This window comes from Trichosurus vulpecula, chromosome 4 (genome assembly GCF_011100635.1).
Source record: "Trichosurus vulpecula isolate mTriVul1 chromosome 4, mTriVul1.pri, whole genome shotgun sequence".
Classification (NCBI taxonomy): Eukaryota; Metazoa; Chordata; class Mammalia; order Diprotodontia; family Phalangeridae; genus Trichosurus; species Trichosurus vulpecula.
The window spans coordinates 23316986-23333944 of record NC_050576.1 but is presented as its reverse complement, the minus strand read 5'-3'; the positions used below and the strand labels follow the sequence as shown (position 1 = coordinate 23333944).

Here is a 16959-nt window from a genome sequence, read left to right as displayed (position 1 = left end):
AGAGAGAGAGAGAGAGAGAGAGAGACAGAGAGAGAGAGAGCGCAGACAGTCTTTTTGGACTTTCTCTTGTTCAGACTTTTGCCCTCCTGTGTTGAGATAACCCCATACCTTTGGCAAGTAAAGTGGGTTTAAAATTCTCTCTTGCTCAATGGTTATACCACTCACTGCTTTCCCAAAAGCCAGAAGGACAAGAGTCTTTAGTGAGCTTGGGGTACCTAATGAATCAATTGTCCCATCAATGATTAACTTTGGGAGGCCAGGCCAATGTTTTCTGGTAAGTCTCTATTTAGTGGAGACTTTTCATGGATAGGCCCTGTAAAATTATCTTCTTAAAAGAGAAACAAACCTTAAACCTCAATACCAGTGTAACAGACCCACTGTTCAGCCTCTTCTACTGTCCTTTAGAGCAATGCGGCCATGGCTCCTGAATGGGATAATGTCCTTAATCTTCCTTGTCTTTTGCCTGATATCAGACCGGTACCTCTCAGCAGCCCAGGCTAAGCTCAGGAGGTAAGTGAACTTAACCTCTCCCCAATATTCTATATATAATTGTCTCATCTTTGGTCAAGAGAAGAGCTTGAATGTAGGCCAAGTGTCATGACTATCAGGTTTATGTAGTGTAGGATAGAATAGGTGTTCTTGTCCAAATTACCACTAGTGTTCCATTTTAGGAGCTGTTTTTTTTCTACCAAAGGTGTCTGGAGTAGAGACAATATTTTGATGTGTATGAATTAATTCTTGACCAGCTAATGTGATCCTGGGTTGAATTAAGAGCTTATAGTGTCCTGGACTAGCGCCATGATAGTACTGCTGTACCAGAGGTTCTTAACCTTGGACCCCCAAGGTTAAGAAGGAGTCCATGCAGGGAAATATTACAATTCTATTTTCACTCATTTCTAAATGAAATTTAGTATCTCTTTCAATTATTTCAAAACATTGGGGTCCATGGGCTTCACCAGACTTTCACAGGGTTCTGTGGTACAAAATGGTTAAGAACCTGACTCTACCTGCTTGGTCAGATCACATCTGCAATATTGTGCTCTATTTAGGGGTCCTCATTATAGGAAGGCAATTAATCAGCTGGAGAATATCAATCATTTATTAAGTACTTACTATGTGCCAAGCCTATATGAAACTCCCAGGATACTAAGATTGTAATGTGACACATCCAGAGGAGGGCAACTGGCCCACTGAAGGGTCTCCAGGATTCTGCCTCTGACACTACCTATGCCACCTTGGGCAAGTGAGTTAACTTCCTAGGCTTAACTTTTCTACTTTATAAGTTTGTTTAGATGGCCTTTGAGGTTTCCTTCAGCTTTAAACCTTGGATCCTGAAGGAATGCTACATTGGTTTTTAGCCCACAATTATACACAAATTACCTCATTTGAGCTTCATAACAACTCTGCACTGTTATTATCTTTACTTGACAGATGAGGAAACTGAGGCTCATTGAGTCGACTTTCCTGTGGAGTCTTATGGCTAGGAAACGTCGAAGGAAGGATTAGAACCTAAGCCTTAACTGACTTCAGATCTGGTGCCCTATTAATTATGTCTCACTGCCTCTTGCATGAGGATCATTGGGGGATTGGGGGATTCCATTAGCCTGGAAGAGAGAAGATCCAGAGGTGATATGAAAACTGGTTCAAACACTTAAAAAGACTGTGTCATGTGGAGGAGTGATTTGAGTAATTTGGGTTGGAACTTGGCTTCCTAGCTGCCCACAAAGCAGAGCTGGAAATGATGGGTAGGAATTACAAAGAAGATAGAAGAAAAGCCTTCTACCAACTAGAAGAATCCAAAGGGGCATTGCATTGCCTGGGAGGTAGGGGGTTCTTTTTCAAGAAGAGCATGAAGAACTTTCTCTTCATTTTGCCTGGAACGCACTTGCTCCTCACCTCCATCTTGAATATTTAGTAGTTTCCTCAAAGGCTCAGCTCAAAATTCTACCTTCTCCATGAGGCCTTCCCTGATCCTCCCAGATGCTTATGTCCCTATCTTATCTTATCTTGTATCTATTTTATATCTTTGTGTAGCCACACATATACAAATGCATACACACACATACATACCTACACACATACATACACATATGCATACATACATACATATTGTCTCTTCTTTTTAAAATTGTTTTCCACTTAATAGTAGTTTGCAAAATTAAATTAAACTTAAAAATACTATGCAAAAATAATTTTCAACATTCACTTTTGTAAGATTTTGAGTTCAGATTTTTTCTCTTTCCCCTCCCATCTCCTCTAAGATGGCAAGCAATCTGACATAGGCCAAACACGTACAATCATAGCAAACACATTTCCACATTAATCATGCAGTGAAGGAAGAATCAGAACAAAGGGAAAAACCACAAGAAAGAAAAAACAAACAAAAAAATAGTCAGATTGTCTCTTCTGAATGAATATAAGTTCCTTGTAGTTAATTTGGGTTTTTATTATAATAACTACAAAGGATATATGAAGGAAGACATTATCTGCTTCCAGAGAAGGAACTGATAAATAGAATTATGTATAGAATGATTTTACACACACACACACACACACACACACACATGTGTATATATATATCTATATATACATATATGCGTATTTGTGTGTAATAGTAGCCATCTTCAGGGTGGGGGTGGGGGGAGGGAAGAAAAAAGGAAAAAATAAATTTAGATGATAACTTTATTACATATTTAAAAGGAATAGCAATTTGTATGTAATAGATGTACAATAACGTACATGATGGATAACAATGTACATAAAGATATGCATAATAGATTTGCAGCTTCATGTGCAATCATTTTTTATTCTACTATATTATGGAAATACTTGTTTTATTTCATAAATGAAAATTGAAACTAACACAATTAACAGAGAATGTAAGTTCCTCTCGGGCAAGAACTGTTTCATCTGCTGTTTAATCAATGTTTATTGATTGACTGTGATTTGGGGATTCATGTCCAGGCTTGGATTGTACTATACTGACTTAGTTGCCCTTTCAAAGCCACCACCTGAGATTCTGTGATTCTGTCATTGCTTTGTGCCCATTTCTTTGCTTTGAACATCCTGATCTGGAGTCAAATTCTTCTGTTTGTTAGATTCATATTGGTAACATACGGCACACTTATTTATGCTTTATACCTTACAAAAGCGGGTGCGTGCGCACATGCACACACACGCACACACTCATACATTTTCTCTCATCACCCTTGCAATGACTTGTGATATAAGAAGTGCAAGTATTTTTAGTCCCATTTTTAGGTGAGTAAACTGAGAACTAGATTGGAGGATTGACTTGCAAACGACATGCAAATTAGGAGGTAGAGTTGAGACTTGAACCCAGGGTTTCTGATTTCAGTTCCAATGTTCTTTCCATTACACCAAAACCTTTCACGAGATAACATTTTGCTCTGATTCGGTCATTCCATATTTCTTATTTAGGACATTTTAAAAGTAGGGACTTTGCTTCAAATTGAAGATTTCTAAATATCAAGCAATATGACCAAGCATTTATGAAGCACCTACTCTGCACCAGGCTCTGTACTAGGTTCTGGGGACACAAAGACAAACATAAAATGGTTCCTTCCCTAAAGGAGTTTACAGTCTATCAATTAACCAATCAGAAAGTCTGTTATAAAAACATAAAGATGGCCTCAGAACCAGGAAGATCTGAGTTCAAATCCTGCTTTAGACACATACTGACTATGTGATCTCAAATAAATAATTTAAACTCTTGGCACCCAGGGCCATTCTCTAAGACTCTAAATTATAGACAGGGTGACTACTTACATTGGTAGAGAGTATCCTCACCTGGGAGTTCTTGATACTGTGAAATCATGAGTCTAATCCTATGTGCCCGGCACAGTGCTGGGCTCAGGGGATACGGAGACAAAAACATCGAGCCGTTCTTGCTCTCCAGGAACTTGCCTTTCCTGGAAATATTCTATTTAATCCATCAATCAATATTTATTAAGTGCCTACTATGTGCCAGGCATTGTGTTGAGCCCTAGGGATACAAAAAGAGGCAACAGATGGTCCCTGCCCTTGAGTAGCTTACAATCTAGTGAAAGAGCTTAACTCTAGGTGACGTTTTTCTGGCGTTCTACAGTAATAAAGACAAACTTTCACAAGTATCATGTCACCTAACCTCACAGCTCTGGAAGGAAGCGAGGCGAGTAGAGATTCCTACCCCAGAGTGGCTGAGTGGTTAGTAATAACCAGCTAACACATACGTGGTACTTTACAAGGTTGTTTTGTACGTGATATTGCCTCTGATTCTGCGAAGGAGACCTGTGGATTAGGTCTGGTATCATCGAGAGGAGAGATGTTAAATACCTAGGATTACAACACACTAGTAAACTAGTAGCAGTAATAGTGGTAAGTTTAAGAGCTAGCATTTTAAGTTTTGCAAAGCACTTTACAAATATTGTCTCATTTGATCCTCACAATAGTATTGGGAGATAGGTGCTAATATTATCACCATTTTACAGATGAAGAAACTGAGTCAGATGGGGATTAAGTGACTAGTCCAGGGTCATGCAATTACTAAGGATCTGAAGCAGGGTTTGAGTTTAGATCTTTCTGACTGCATTTAGCACTCTACTCATTAGGATCCTATCTCCCTTTAGACTGTAGAGCAGGGATTAGACCAAGACTCTTCATTTTAATGTCCATTGCATATCACATATATGCTCACACACATATGAATTTTAACTCTAATATCATTATAGTTTTTGTATTTTATAGTAAGAGATATCTCCTTTTAGCAACAATTCAATAAAAAAAAGGAGCCCATTTTCTACAACATTTAATTTGCAACTTGTATTTAAAGCAAATACACTTTAGGAAAAAAAAATCAGAAAATTCATCATTAATAATTAGAAGATGAAGGCCAGGGAAGCCGTAGTGAGGGAAAACCTTTTCTGAGATACACTTAATTATAAAAGCTTATTATTGTAATCCCTTTTGAAAATGAACAAAGAGTCTCAATATTTGATGAACTTATCAAACAAGACAGACCCGGTGAAGAGGCACATTTTAAGTCCAGGCAGAAGGAGAACCAATTAAAGACTTCGCCCAGTGCTGCACGAGATAATCAGCAGCTCCTTTGTGAGGGAGGAAGAGAACTCAGGCCGACTTAGTGTAGGCGTGTGGGGCCAGAGCTGGTCTGGAGGGCAGCCTGGCTGATCCTTTTGGCCATCTTTAATGGGAGAAAATGATCAGTGGAACCAGTGGGATTGCAGCCATCGATGCGGCTCTTTTCCATTGCCAACATGCTTATAGCAATCAGGGTTCTTCTCCTAGAGTCCTAGGAGCAAATTCGAGGACAGAGAAAGTAAGGATGCAGAGTACAGCATCTAGGAGGGGACTTAGACTATAGACTGAGAGACCTATCCAGGGTCATGCTGCTAAGTATTAGAGGCAAGATTTAAACCCACGTCTTCCTGACGCTAGGTCCAGCTGCTGTCTCTGTTTGTACAGAGTTGTTTTCACGTTGCTTTCCCCCTATAGACCCCTTGAGGGCAGGGATTGTTTTTTGTCTTTCTTTGTACCCCCAGTGTTTAGCACCATGGTGCCTGGCACACAGTAGGGGCTTAATAAATGCTTGTTGACACGACTTGGCTGTCTCTTGTAGTTACATTCAGATTCCCATGTAAACAGCATGAAGAAAGGGAAGGGAAAGAATATTGATTTTTGTTTTCTTTCAGGCTCATTGCCTTTGAAGGTTAGCTATGGAAGGAGGGGATAAGACTGTGCTTGAAGATTGTATCTACACTCATTCAAGGTCTTTTCCTTGCTGACTTTGGGGAACAAATGCTTTTTGAAAACTTAACTTGGCCATGCAGTATGACTATGGATTTTTTTCTGTCAAATCCTTTGTATCATCTTGACAATTTCATTGTGTAAATGTTTATAGATGCCTTCATAGGGAAGGGCTCGCTGTTCCTCTTCTGCTCAGTGGCAAGCAGGGGGTAAAAATGGAATGTGTATCTTAGCCAATGGGGTGGGGAGACACATTTTCTTAAGTTGTCAGAACATTTGCTTTCTTTGAAAAATTTTTGCCACTAAACTACACTTGGTGGGGTTAGGATGTGAAATACGATAAAAATTGATAGTACGATTGGTAATGGGAACAGTTCTGAACTCTTAAGTCAGGGACTGACACTTAGTAGCTGAGTGGTTCATGTGCCAGTCCCTCCCTCCGATCCCCAGCCCAAACCTGTGAGGAAGCTGGCAGAGCCATTCTTAAGCTCTTTTTACTGATGAGAAAACTGAGTCGGGAGTCGGGAGGGTTAGTCACTCAGATGGTAACAGTAACTTAAATAATGGTCATTTCTGTAACTTAAAGCACTTTAGGCATAATATCTCAATGGACCCTCAGAACAGGTCCAGAGAGAAGTATTGCATCCTGCAGGACGTGGGGTGTGATCTGAGCCTTGAAGAGACAGAGGCAGAAGCCCCAGTTCCATCAGCTGATTCTTATCACCTGTGTCCTGGGGGAGAAGGCTGGGCGTTTGGGGAGGGACTCAGCCGCCAATGTCAGTGACTCCCCAGATAGTCCGCTTTCAGCTTTGCTGGTTCTCTGTTGGGGATGGCTTCTTGTGTTTGCCTTTGTGTAGACATCATGTCACAAAGCTTTTAAATCCACAGTGACAAAGTTTCATTCCATCTAAGCTTTTGGTTACATCCCTTAATGCTCTTTTCCTCATTTCGACATCTTAATGGGGTCTCCATAGACTTGAAATGACATCCCGACAATTCTACTTGAATGTGCTGAAATATGCCAAAAAGTAATTCCTCCCCACCTTATCAGATTATCAGCTTATTCTTAATTTCTTCTTTCCTATGGTAACATATTGCAGTGGGAAAAGTGATTATCTTGGAGTCACAGGACCTAGGTTCAAATCCCAGCTACCCCATTTATTTCTTTTTTTAAAAAAATTTATTTATTTATTTAATTTATTTATTTAACATATTTAGTTTTCAGCATTGATTTTCACAAGAGTTTGAATTACAAATTTTCTCACCATTTCTACCCTCCCCCCCACTCCAAGATGACGTATATTCTGGTTGCCGTGTTCCCCATTCAGCCCTCCCCTCCGTCACCCCACTCCCCTCCCCTCCCCTTTTCCCTTCCTTTCTTGTAGGGCAAGATAAATTTCTACACCCCATTGCCTGTGTATCTTATTTTCTAGTTGCATGCAAAAACATTTTTTTGTTTTTGAACATCTGTTTTTAAAACTTTGAGTTCCAAATTCTCTCCCCTCTTCCCTTCCCACCCACCCTCCCTAAGAAGTCAAGCAATTCAACATAGGCCACATGTGTATCATTATGTATAACCCTTCCACAGTACTCGTGTTGTGAAAGACTAACTATATTTTGCTCCTTCCCAACCCATCCCCCTTTATTGAATTTTCTCCCTTGAGCCTGTCCCCTTTCCAAAGTATTTGTTTTTGATTACCTCCACCCCCATCTGCCCTCCCCTCCATCATCCCCCCCCTTTTTTTAATCTTCTTCCCTCTTCTGTCCTGTGGGGTAAGATACCCAATTGAGTATGTATGGTATTCCCTCCTCAGGCCAAATTTGATGAGAGCAAGATTCACTCATTCCCCCTCACCTGCCCTCTCCCCTCCTCCCACAGAACTGTTTCCTCTTGCCACCTTTATGGGAGATAATCCACCCCATTCTATCTCTCCCTATCTCCCTCTCTCAATATATTCCTCTCTCATCCCTTAATTTGATTTTATTTCTTTTAGGTATCTTCCCTTCATCTTCAACTCAACCTGTGTCTGCTCTCTCTCTCTCTCTCTGTATATATATATATATATATATATATATATATATATATATATATATATATATATATATATATATATATGTATATATGTATATACACACACACACACACACACACACACACACACATATATACACATACATATATACATACATGCACATTCACTTATATATATATATACATAAACATATATATATATATGCATATTCCTTTCAACTACTATGATATTGAGGTCTCATGAATCATACACATCATCTTTCTATGTAGGAATGTAAACAAAACAGTTCGATTTTAGCAAGTCCCTTATGATTTCTCTTTCTTGTTTGCCTTTTCATGCTTCTCTTGATTCTTGTGTTTGAAAGTCAGATTTTCTATTCAGCTCTGGTCTTCTCACTGAGAAATCTTGAAAGTCCTCTATTTTATTGAAAATCCATATTTTGCCTTGGAGCATGATACTCAGTTTTGCTGGGTAGGTGATTCTAGGTATTAATCCTAGCTCCATTGACCTCCGGAATATCGTATTCCAAGCCCTTCGATCTCTTAATGTAGAAGCTGCCAGATCTTGGATTATTCTGATTGGGTTTCCACAATACTCAAATTGTTTCTTTCTGGCTGCTTGCAGTATTTTCTCCTTGATCTGGGTGCTCTGGAATTTGGCAACAATATTCCTAGGAGATTTCTTTTTGGGATCTATTTGAGGAGGCAATTGGTGGATTCTTTCAATTTCTATTTTGCCCTGTGGCTCTAGAATATCAGGGCAGTTCTCCTTGATAATTTCTTGAAAGATGACATCTAGGCTCTTTTTTTGATTGTGGCTTTCAGGTAGTCCAATAATTTTTAAATTATCTCTCCTGAATCTATTTTCCAGGTCAGTGGTTTTTCCAATGAGATATTTCACATTGTCTTCCATTTTTTCATTCCTTTGGTTCTGTTTTATAATATCTTGATTTCTCATAAAGTCACTAGCTTCCACTTGCTCCAATCTCATTTTTAAAGTAGTATTTTCTTCAGTGGTCTTTTGGACCTCCTTTTCCATTTGGCTAATTTTGCCTTTCAAGGCATTCTTCTCCTCATTGGCTTTTTGGAGCTCTTTTGCCATTTGAGTTAGTCTGTTTTTTAAGGTGTTGTTTTCTTCAGTGTATTTTTCAGTATTTTTTTGGGTCTCCTTTAGCAAGTCATCAACTTGTTTTTCATGGTTTTCTCGCATCCTTCTCATTTCTCTTCCCAATTTTTCCTCTACTTCTCTAACTTGCTTTTCCAAATCCTTTTTGAGCTCTTCAATGGCCTGGTACCAGTTCATGTTTTTCTTGGAGGCTTTTCTTGTAGGCTCTTGCACTTTGTTGACTTCTTTAGGCTGTATGTTTTGGTGTTCTTTGTCACCAAAGAAAGAATCCAAAGTCTGAGACTGAATCTGGGTGTGTTTTCACTGCCTGGCCATATTCCCAACCAACTAACTTGACCCTTGAGTTTTTCAGATGGGTATGACTGCTTATAGACTAAAGAGTTCTATGTTCCATGTTTGGGGGGGATGCGTCAGCTCTGCCACACCAGCACTCCTCCTTCCCCAAGAACCCCCAACCCAGACTGAGCTTAGGTCTTCAGCAGGCTGTGCACTCCTGCTCTGATCTGCCACTTAATTCCTCCTACCAGGTGGGCCTGGGGCCAGAAGCAACAGCAGCTGTAGCTGCCCCACCTCCGCTGCCCCCGGGGCTGGTAGCCGAACCTCGAACTCCTTCCACTCCCGCAGCTTTTCCCACTAACCTTCTCCACTGTCTTTGGTGTTTGTGGGTTGAGAAGTCTGGTAACTGCTGCAGCTCACTGATTCAGGGCGCCAAGGCCCCCTCCACCCGGCTTCTGGTCTGGATGGTCCACACCACTCAGGCTGGGCTCTGCTCCACTCTGTTCCCAGCTCCCAGCTCTCAGCTCCCAGCTCCCTGGTCCGTGTGGGATAGAACTCACGAAGAGAACATCCAGGCTGTCCTGGGCTGGAACCCTGCTTCCCTCTGCTGTTTTGTGGGTTCTGCAGTTCTAGAATTGGTTCAGAGCCATTTTTTATAGGTTTTTGGAGGGACACGGCAGGGAGGTCATGCCAGTCCCTGCTTTCCAGATGCCATTTTGGCTCCACCCCCTGTCCCATTTATTTCCTGTGCACATTTGGTCATTACCTTAGTTCCTTGGGACTCAGTTTTCTCATCTGTAAAATGAGACCATTGAACTAGGTGACACCTGTCTAGCTCTCCATCTATGAGGCCAGGATTGTTTTGGTTTTCCCTTCCTCTCTTGAGGGTTTAGCACAATGTTTGGCACGATATCCGTAAAGTGCTTTAGCCTAGTGCCTGGTGCATAGAAGATGCTGAATAAATGTTTGTTCCCTTCCCTCTTCCTGGCTTAATAAATGCTCGTTGAATTGACTTGATTTGAATATCTTATGATCTTAAGAATAATAATTATGGCTAGTGGTTATAAAATACTGTAAAGTTTTCAAAGGGCTTTAAAATTTTATCTCATTACAACAGCCCTGAAAGTGGGGACGCTGTTATAACCACCATCTAACAAATGAGGAAGTTGAAGCAGATAAAGGTAAAGTGACTTCCCCAGGGTCACACAGCTAGAAAGTATCTCAGGCTGGATTTGAACTCAGGTCTTCCTGACTCCAGGCCCAGCGCTCTGGCCATTGTGCCATTTACCTTAGGATTATAGGAGCTACGGTAGCTAGCTGGGGCAATGGACAGGGCGCTGGAATTGGAATAGGGACTTCAGAGCTGTGTGACCCTGGGCAAGTCCCTGAACCCTGTGTGCCTCAGTTTCCTCATCTGCAAAATGGGGATAATGATAACTTCTAACAGATTTGTGAGGATCAAATGTTATTATCCAGACAAAGGGCATCACAAACCTTAAAGTGTTTATATATATATATATATATATATATATATATATATATATATACACACACACACACATATATAGTGTTATATATAGTGTGGTATATATATATAAAGTGTTATTAAATATATGAATTCTGTCACCACCACCATCATCATCATTATTAATTTAGAGCCGAATGACCTTAAAGGCCATTTAAACCTGACCCTCTCACTGTACCGTTTATGCCCAGATCTCAGCTCATTCCTCTGGTTTTAGAGTCGTTGCTTTTAGAGCGGAGGAGGAACTTCAAAGAAGGTGCTCGGACCACAGAGAGTGCTGGGCCTGCAGTCAGGAAGACCCGAGTTCAAGTCTAGTTCCCGATACTTACTAGCTATGTGACCCTGGAAAAGTCACTTAACCGCTGCCTCAGTTTCTCTAACTGCAAAATGGGGGTAATAATAGAAACTATGTTGAACGGTTGTTGCAAGGATCAAATAAGACATTTGTGAAGCACTTAGCAGTGTGCCTGGCACATAGTAGGTACTTAATAAATGCATGTTTCCTCCTCTGGGAAGTCACCGAAATCAAAGGCTATTTCTTTGGCTAGAATGTAAGCCCTCTGAGGGCAGGCTTGCTTTATTTTCAGCTTTGTGTCTTTTATTAGCCAAATGTCACCATCTTTTTCAGTCTCCATGCCTTCTTCTTTTAATCTAAAGAAGGGAAATGACAGTCCTTTCATAGGGATCAGTGTTCAAGGCAGAAAGGGACCTTGGAGATTATTTAACCTAATTGCTTCATTTTATTTTAATTTATTTTCATTTAACTTTATAGTAACATAATTTCTTTATATAAAGCCAACATATTTTTATTTAAAACTAATAAAACGCAGCAGGGAAAGTTTCTGACTTCTTCCTCCCTTGAGTAGGCATCCTGCCCATTGTCTGCTACATTTTCTCTGTGCCCTAACTGGCTAGGTGATCACTTGGCTGTGATCATGACCTGGGGAGGGGGGCGGTGGTCACTAACTGCCCCTGGCCTTCTGTTCTTTGTTGAGTATAGTATTATAGGAGCACAGAAGGGACCTTAGAGATGCGACCACACCGATGAGGAAACTGAGGCACAGAGAAATAACTTCTCCAGGGTGACATAGTAAGGAGCAGAGTTAGGATTTGAAGCCTTCTTGCCTCCTGGTCTAGCATTCTCCCCACAGCATCAATAGACCATGCTGTTTCATATCTAGCCCCCCAGATTTGCATCTCCACTATTTCTTAATTTTCACCACCCTCCTCTCTAGAGAACACATCTTTTAAAATCTCAGGCTCCAAGAGAGTCCTAATTGACCTAATTTGTGAACTCCCTATGCTTTTGAGTGGAATGTTTGCACACGTATGTACACACACACACACACACACACACACACACACACACGCACACTTCTCTTTCCTATTTTCCAATTCTCTACTCCAACCACTTGGCTCAGGGTCCTGTACATGATAGCTATTTAATACCTCAGTCACCTACTCAGAAAACATTTATTAAGCATCTACTGTATATGAGATACTGGGGATTCAAAGGAAAAAAAGAGGAAGTTCCTGACCTCAAGGGGCCATAGTCCTGTTAGGAATTTATGAAGGGATGAAATAATGAAATAATAGGTGAATTAATGAAAGAACAAATAAATGAACGCATCAAAGAAATTGCGATTCTGGTGACTCAATACAAGCAAATCAGCTTAATTCCTCCCAAATAAACCCCGAGACGCAGGCAGTCGTAATCTGACTTGTGTTCCAGAACAGACATATGATAGGCCCGAGACAGGAGGTTCTCCATCTGAAGTGGAAAGAAGGTCGGTTTTGGATTCTAACCTGGGTTTGAGTCCCGGCCCTGCCACTTATTGGGTGTTTGATCTCCGCTGATTATCTTACCATCTCTAACCCTCTGTAAAAGGGGAATAAGCATATTTGTATAGCCTCCCTCCCTGGGCAGTTGTGAGCAGAGCACTTTGTAAACAAAGGGCTAGGGGGAAGGGAGTGGTTCATCATTCATTAAAGGACATACTGTCACGGGTGCGCGCGTGTGTTCACACACACACACACACACACACACACACACACACACACACACCCCTCAAAAGCATGCACACATTCCACTGTTAATGAGCCTAACCTTTCAATGGCCCACTTTCCTCTCTGCTTGGTCACTTGTTCTCACCTACAGCAGCAGCCCTTGATTTCTTGCATGTTCTCACTGTGGCCTCATGGGAAAATCCCGTGACTTGCAATCAAGAAGACCTTGTTTTGAATCAAGCTCAGCTACTTCTGAGCTGCACAATCTCTGGAAAGACATTTCCCTCTTGCATGCTTGGTATCCACATTTATGAAATCATGACAATCCCACTAGTTCCTCATGGGTCATTGGGAGGCCAGAGAAGAGGATGTGGGTAAAGAGCTTTGTACCGGCAAAACTGTGGATAAATAAGCCATATGGGCTGTGTACAGTTTATTTGCTTATTTTTATGGCTATCAAGTCAAGGAGCATTTATTAAGCACCTACTGTGTGACAAGCATATGCTAAGGACTGGGACTAAAAAGAAAGAAAAGGAGTCCCTGGCCTCAAGTGGTTCATAATCAAATCAACGTGCAAGCAACGGTATACACACTAGAGAAATGAGAGAAAAAGAGGTAACTGTCGTGGGAAATTTCTGAAAGCTCTATTGACTTTGCTTTTTTTGGGGGGTGTCTTTTCTCTTTAGGAGAATAGGGAGGGCAGATCAGCCCTCAGCTCCCTCCCCAGTTGCTTGTCAGCTTAGTCAATGGTCAACATGGACTGAATGCTTTCCATGCCTGGGTAAGAAGGTAAGAATTCTGATCAGTATCTAGTCCATTGGACATGTTTTTGTCTTTACAGATAATAGAATCGTAGAGGGGGCCTAAGAACAGAAAATGTCAAAGGGGAAATGAATCTTAGAACATACACTGTTAAAAGAAACCTAAGAATATAGAATGTTATGGATGAATCCAGAGTATTAGAAGAGAGCAGAGGACATTGGTGCTAGAAGGAATCTTAGAAAATAGAATGTTACATGTGGAAGAGGCCTTAGAACAGTGAATGTCAGAACTAGAAGGGACCTTAGAACAGGGGATGTCAGAGACAAGAGGGACCTTAGAACAGGGGACGTCAGAGCTAGGAGGGACCTTAGAACAGGGGATGTCAGAGCTAGGAGGGACCTTAGAACACAGGATGTCAGAGATAAGAGGGGCCTGAAAACGGGGAATATCAGAGCTGGGAGGGGCCTGAGAATAGGGCATGTCAGAGCTGGGAGGGACCTTAGAACATGGAATATCAGAGCTGGGAGGGGCTTTAGAATAGGGAATGGAAGAGCTGGGAGGGACCTTAGAGCATAAAACACACTGAAGGGACCTTAAAACAACAACAACGTTAGCATTTTTATAACAGCTTCACAAACATTATCTTCTTTGATCCTCACAATGGCCCTAGGAGGTAGGTGCCATCATTAGGACCCTGAGGCAGACAGAAGTTAAGTGACTTACCCAGAGTCACAGAGCTAATAAGTATCTGGGACAGGATTTGAATTTAAGCCTTGCTGACTACTAGAGAGGAAGGTAGAACATAAAATGCTAAACTTGGTAAGACCTTAGAACATAGAATGTTAAAGCTAGGGTAGGATGGGGTCCTTAGAATGTAGACTGTTAATATTCAAAAGTAAAGTACCTCAGAATAGAGAAGGTTGGAAAACAGAACAAAAATGTTAATGTAGCCTAGGTTAGTTCTGGGGTACCCTAGTCCCAACTCTCACTGGGGTGCCCAAGACTCAACTCACAGATGTTGAGGCAACAAAACTTCAGGATTGTAGGGGTATGGCTCAGAGGTCAGGGGTGATTCTCTAATGCCATTGGCTCGATTGTGCTTCCCCCAAGGTTATTGGTTAAGAATTAATTTAGTAAGCCAGTCTTAAGAGTAGGGTTGAAAGCACTACCCCTGTCCCCCCAGCTTCAGAGATGTTAAGGCACCTATTCAAGGTCACATTGCTAGGAATCTGGGTCTTAGATCGAGGTCATCTGAATTCCACTTCTATCTTCTTTCCATTGTACTTTGAAGCATAGAAGTGCCAATATGTGCCATAAGAATTGTTATATTGGGCCTCCTCTAACTGATCTCTATGGTCACTTCCAAAGCTAAAATTCTATGGTTCTTCTTTATTATTGAGACTTAGCAGAGGAAAAACAAACAAACGATGAACCAGTGGGAGTGGTTCATGAGATTTTCTGGCTCGGACAACTTTTCTTTGACAATTTTAAATGTCAGAAAAAGGCAAGAGGATTAGTTTTGAATTGGGCAGGCATTTAGCTCTAAATGGCTCTTTGCATTTTGTTAAGGGTCCAAGTTACTAGACTGGTAGATGAAGCGAATGCCATAAATACAGTTTACCTAGATTTCATCAAATCGCTCATGCTATTCAAGTGGAAAGGAGGAAGAAACGTGGATTGAGTGATAGAATAATTAGATGCATTCAGAACCAATTGAATGGCTGGACCTAGAGTGTAGTCATAAGGTTTCATGTGAACTTGGAAGGAGATCACCAGTGCAGTGTTCCAGGAATCTGGGCTTTGCTTTAGACTGGTTAACATTTTCATAGATAACTTGGATGAAGTTACAGAATGCATGCACATCAAATTTGGCAGAAGACACAAAGATGGGAAGAAACATTGATAGACTGAATGGCAAAGCCAAGATTCAAAAAGATGGTGACAGGCTAGAACATTGGGCTGAATTTTAACAAGATGAAATTTAATCAGATCAAATGTAAAATCTTACACTTGGGTACAAAAATCAACTCCATAGGTTGACTTAGATAACATTTTATCTGGAATAAACGAATCTGGGGATTTCAGTGGATTCCATGATGAGTGGGGTTCCACAATGCTGTGTGGTCGCCAAAACGTGAATCTTAAGATGCATTGAGACAGACGTGGTGTCCAACACTAGTGAAGTGATGGCATCATTTTACTTGGTCCTGGTTAGACTACATCTGGCATACTGGGTTGAGTTCTGGATGCCATATTTTAGAAAGGGTATTGATGAGCTCAAGAATGTCCAGAAAAAGTCAGCCAGGATTGTGAAAGGGACTGGTTATGAGGATTGGTTTAAGAAACTAGAAGGGGGAGGTATTTAGCCCAGAGAATAAGATAATTAGGGAGCTGTAATAATTATTTTCAAGTATCTCAAGGGCAAGTACTTGGCAGATGGATTGGCTCTAGTGTGGCTGGCAGAATTGGGAGCAATCCATCAATCTATAAGTATTTATTATGCACATACTACATGCCAAGTACTGTACTATGTTCTAGAAATATATATTTGATTCTATTCAACTTCCACCCATTCTATTACAGGTTATAGGATCATTTTAAATGTAGAGAAAGAAAGGCCTCAAAGATTTGACCCATTCATTTGATAAATGAGGAAACTGAGTCCTCAGGAAGTCAAGTGACTTGCCCAATGTCCCCCAGCTAGTAAGTGACAAAGTCAAGATTTAAACTAGGTCCATTCACTCCAAATCCATGTCCTACAACCCTAAAGGACATATAGAATATCTGAAACTTCCATTATAAAAATAACTTTGTTAAAAATTCTCATTTTCCTCTGACTTTCTAAACTACTTTTTCTCAATTGTTGCCTTTGGAGATAACTTAGATGAAGGGCTTACACTTTGGATCATAATTGAATCATTTTTTCCTGGAGCTAATAAGACTGACCTTTCTTTAGAGTGACATTTTTTGTATATATTAAGCTCTGGTCATGATTTCAGTGGAATACAGCCAACGTCCTTTTGCACAGTAATGTTCTTGCTCTCAAACTACCCCACCAGAGATAAGCATTTGGGCAGAAGAAACTAGCAATTTGAAGAGGAAATTAGGTTTCAGAATGACAGAATCTTAGAGGAGGAAGGAATTTCAGAAACTTTCTAGTCCAAATAATACCTGAACAAGAATCTTTTCTACAACACCCCTGACCCATGGTCAGCCAGCCTCCACTTGAAGACCTCCAGTGATGGAAAACTCACTACCTCTTCTGGTTGCCCATTTCACATTTCAGTGGCTCTGTTTGTAAGGAAGGTTTTCCTGGCATCAAGTCTAAATTTGTCTCATTGCAATTTCCAATCCGTGCTCCTGGCTCTGCTTCTGGGGTCAAGGAAAATAAATTTGAAGTTTTTACCATATGACAGCCCTCCAGATACTTGGCAAAGGCAGTTATCTTTCTCCATTCCCCCCACCCAC

The 16959-nt window shown here is 40.8% G+C and overlaps 1 protein-coding gene across 1 annotated transcript in view; it reads left to right on the top strand.

Annotated features, from left to right (window-relative positions):
* The first annotated feature begins 270 nt into the window (after positions 1-270).
* The window catches only part of C8A (complement C8 alpha chain), a 94166-nt gene continuing 77477 nt past the window's right edge, over positions 271-16959 (top strand). The window contains exons 1-2 of the mRNA XM_036755951.1: positions 271-510; positions 13416-13518. Of these exons, the coding sequence (XP_036611846.1) occupies positions 410-510; positions 13416-13518 (204 nt within the window). The 5' untranslated portion in view covers positions 271-409. The remainder of the gene's footprint in view (positions 511-13415; positions 13519-16959) is intronic.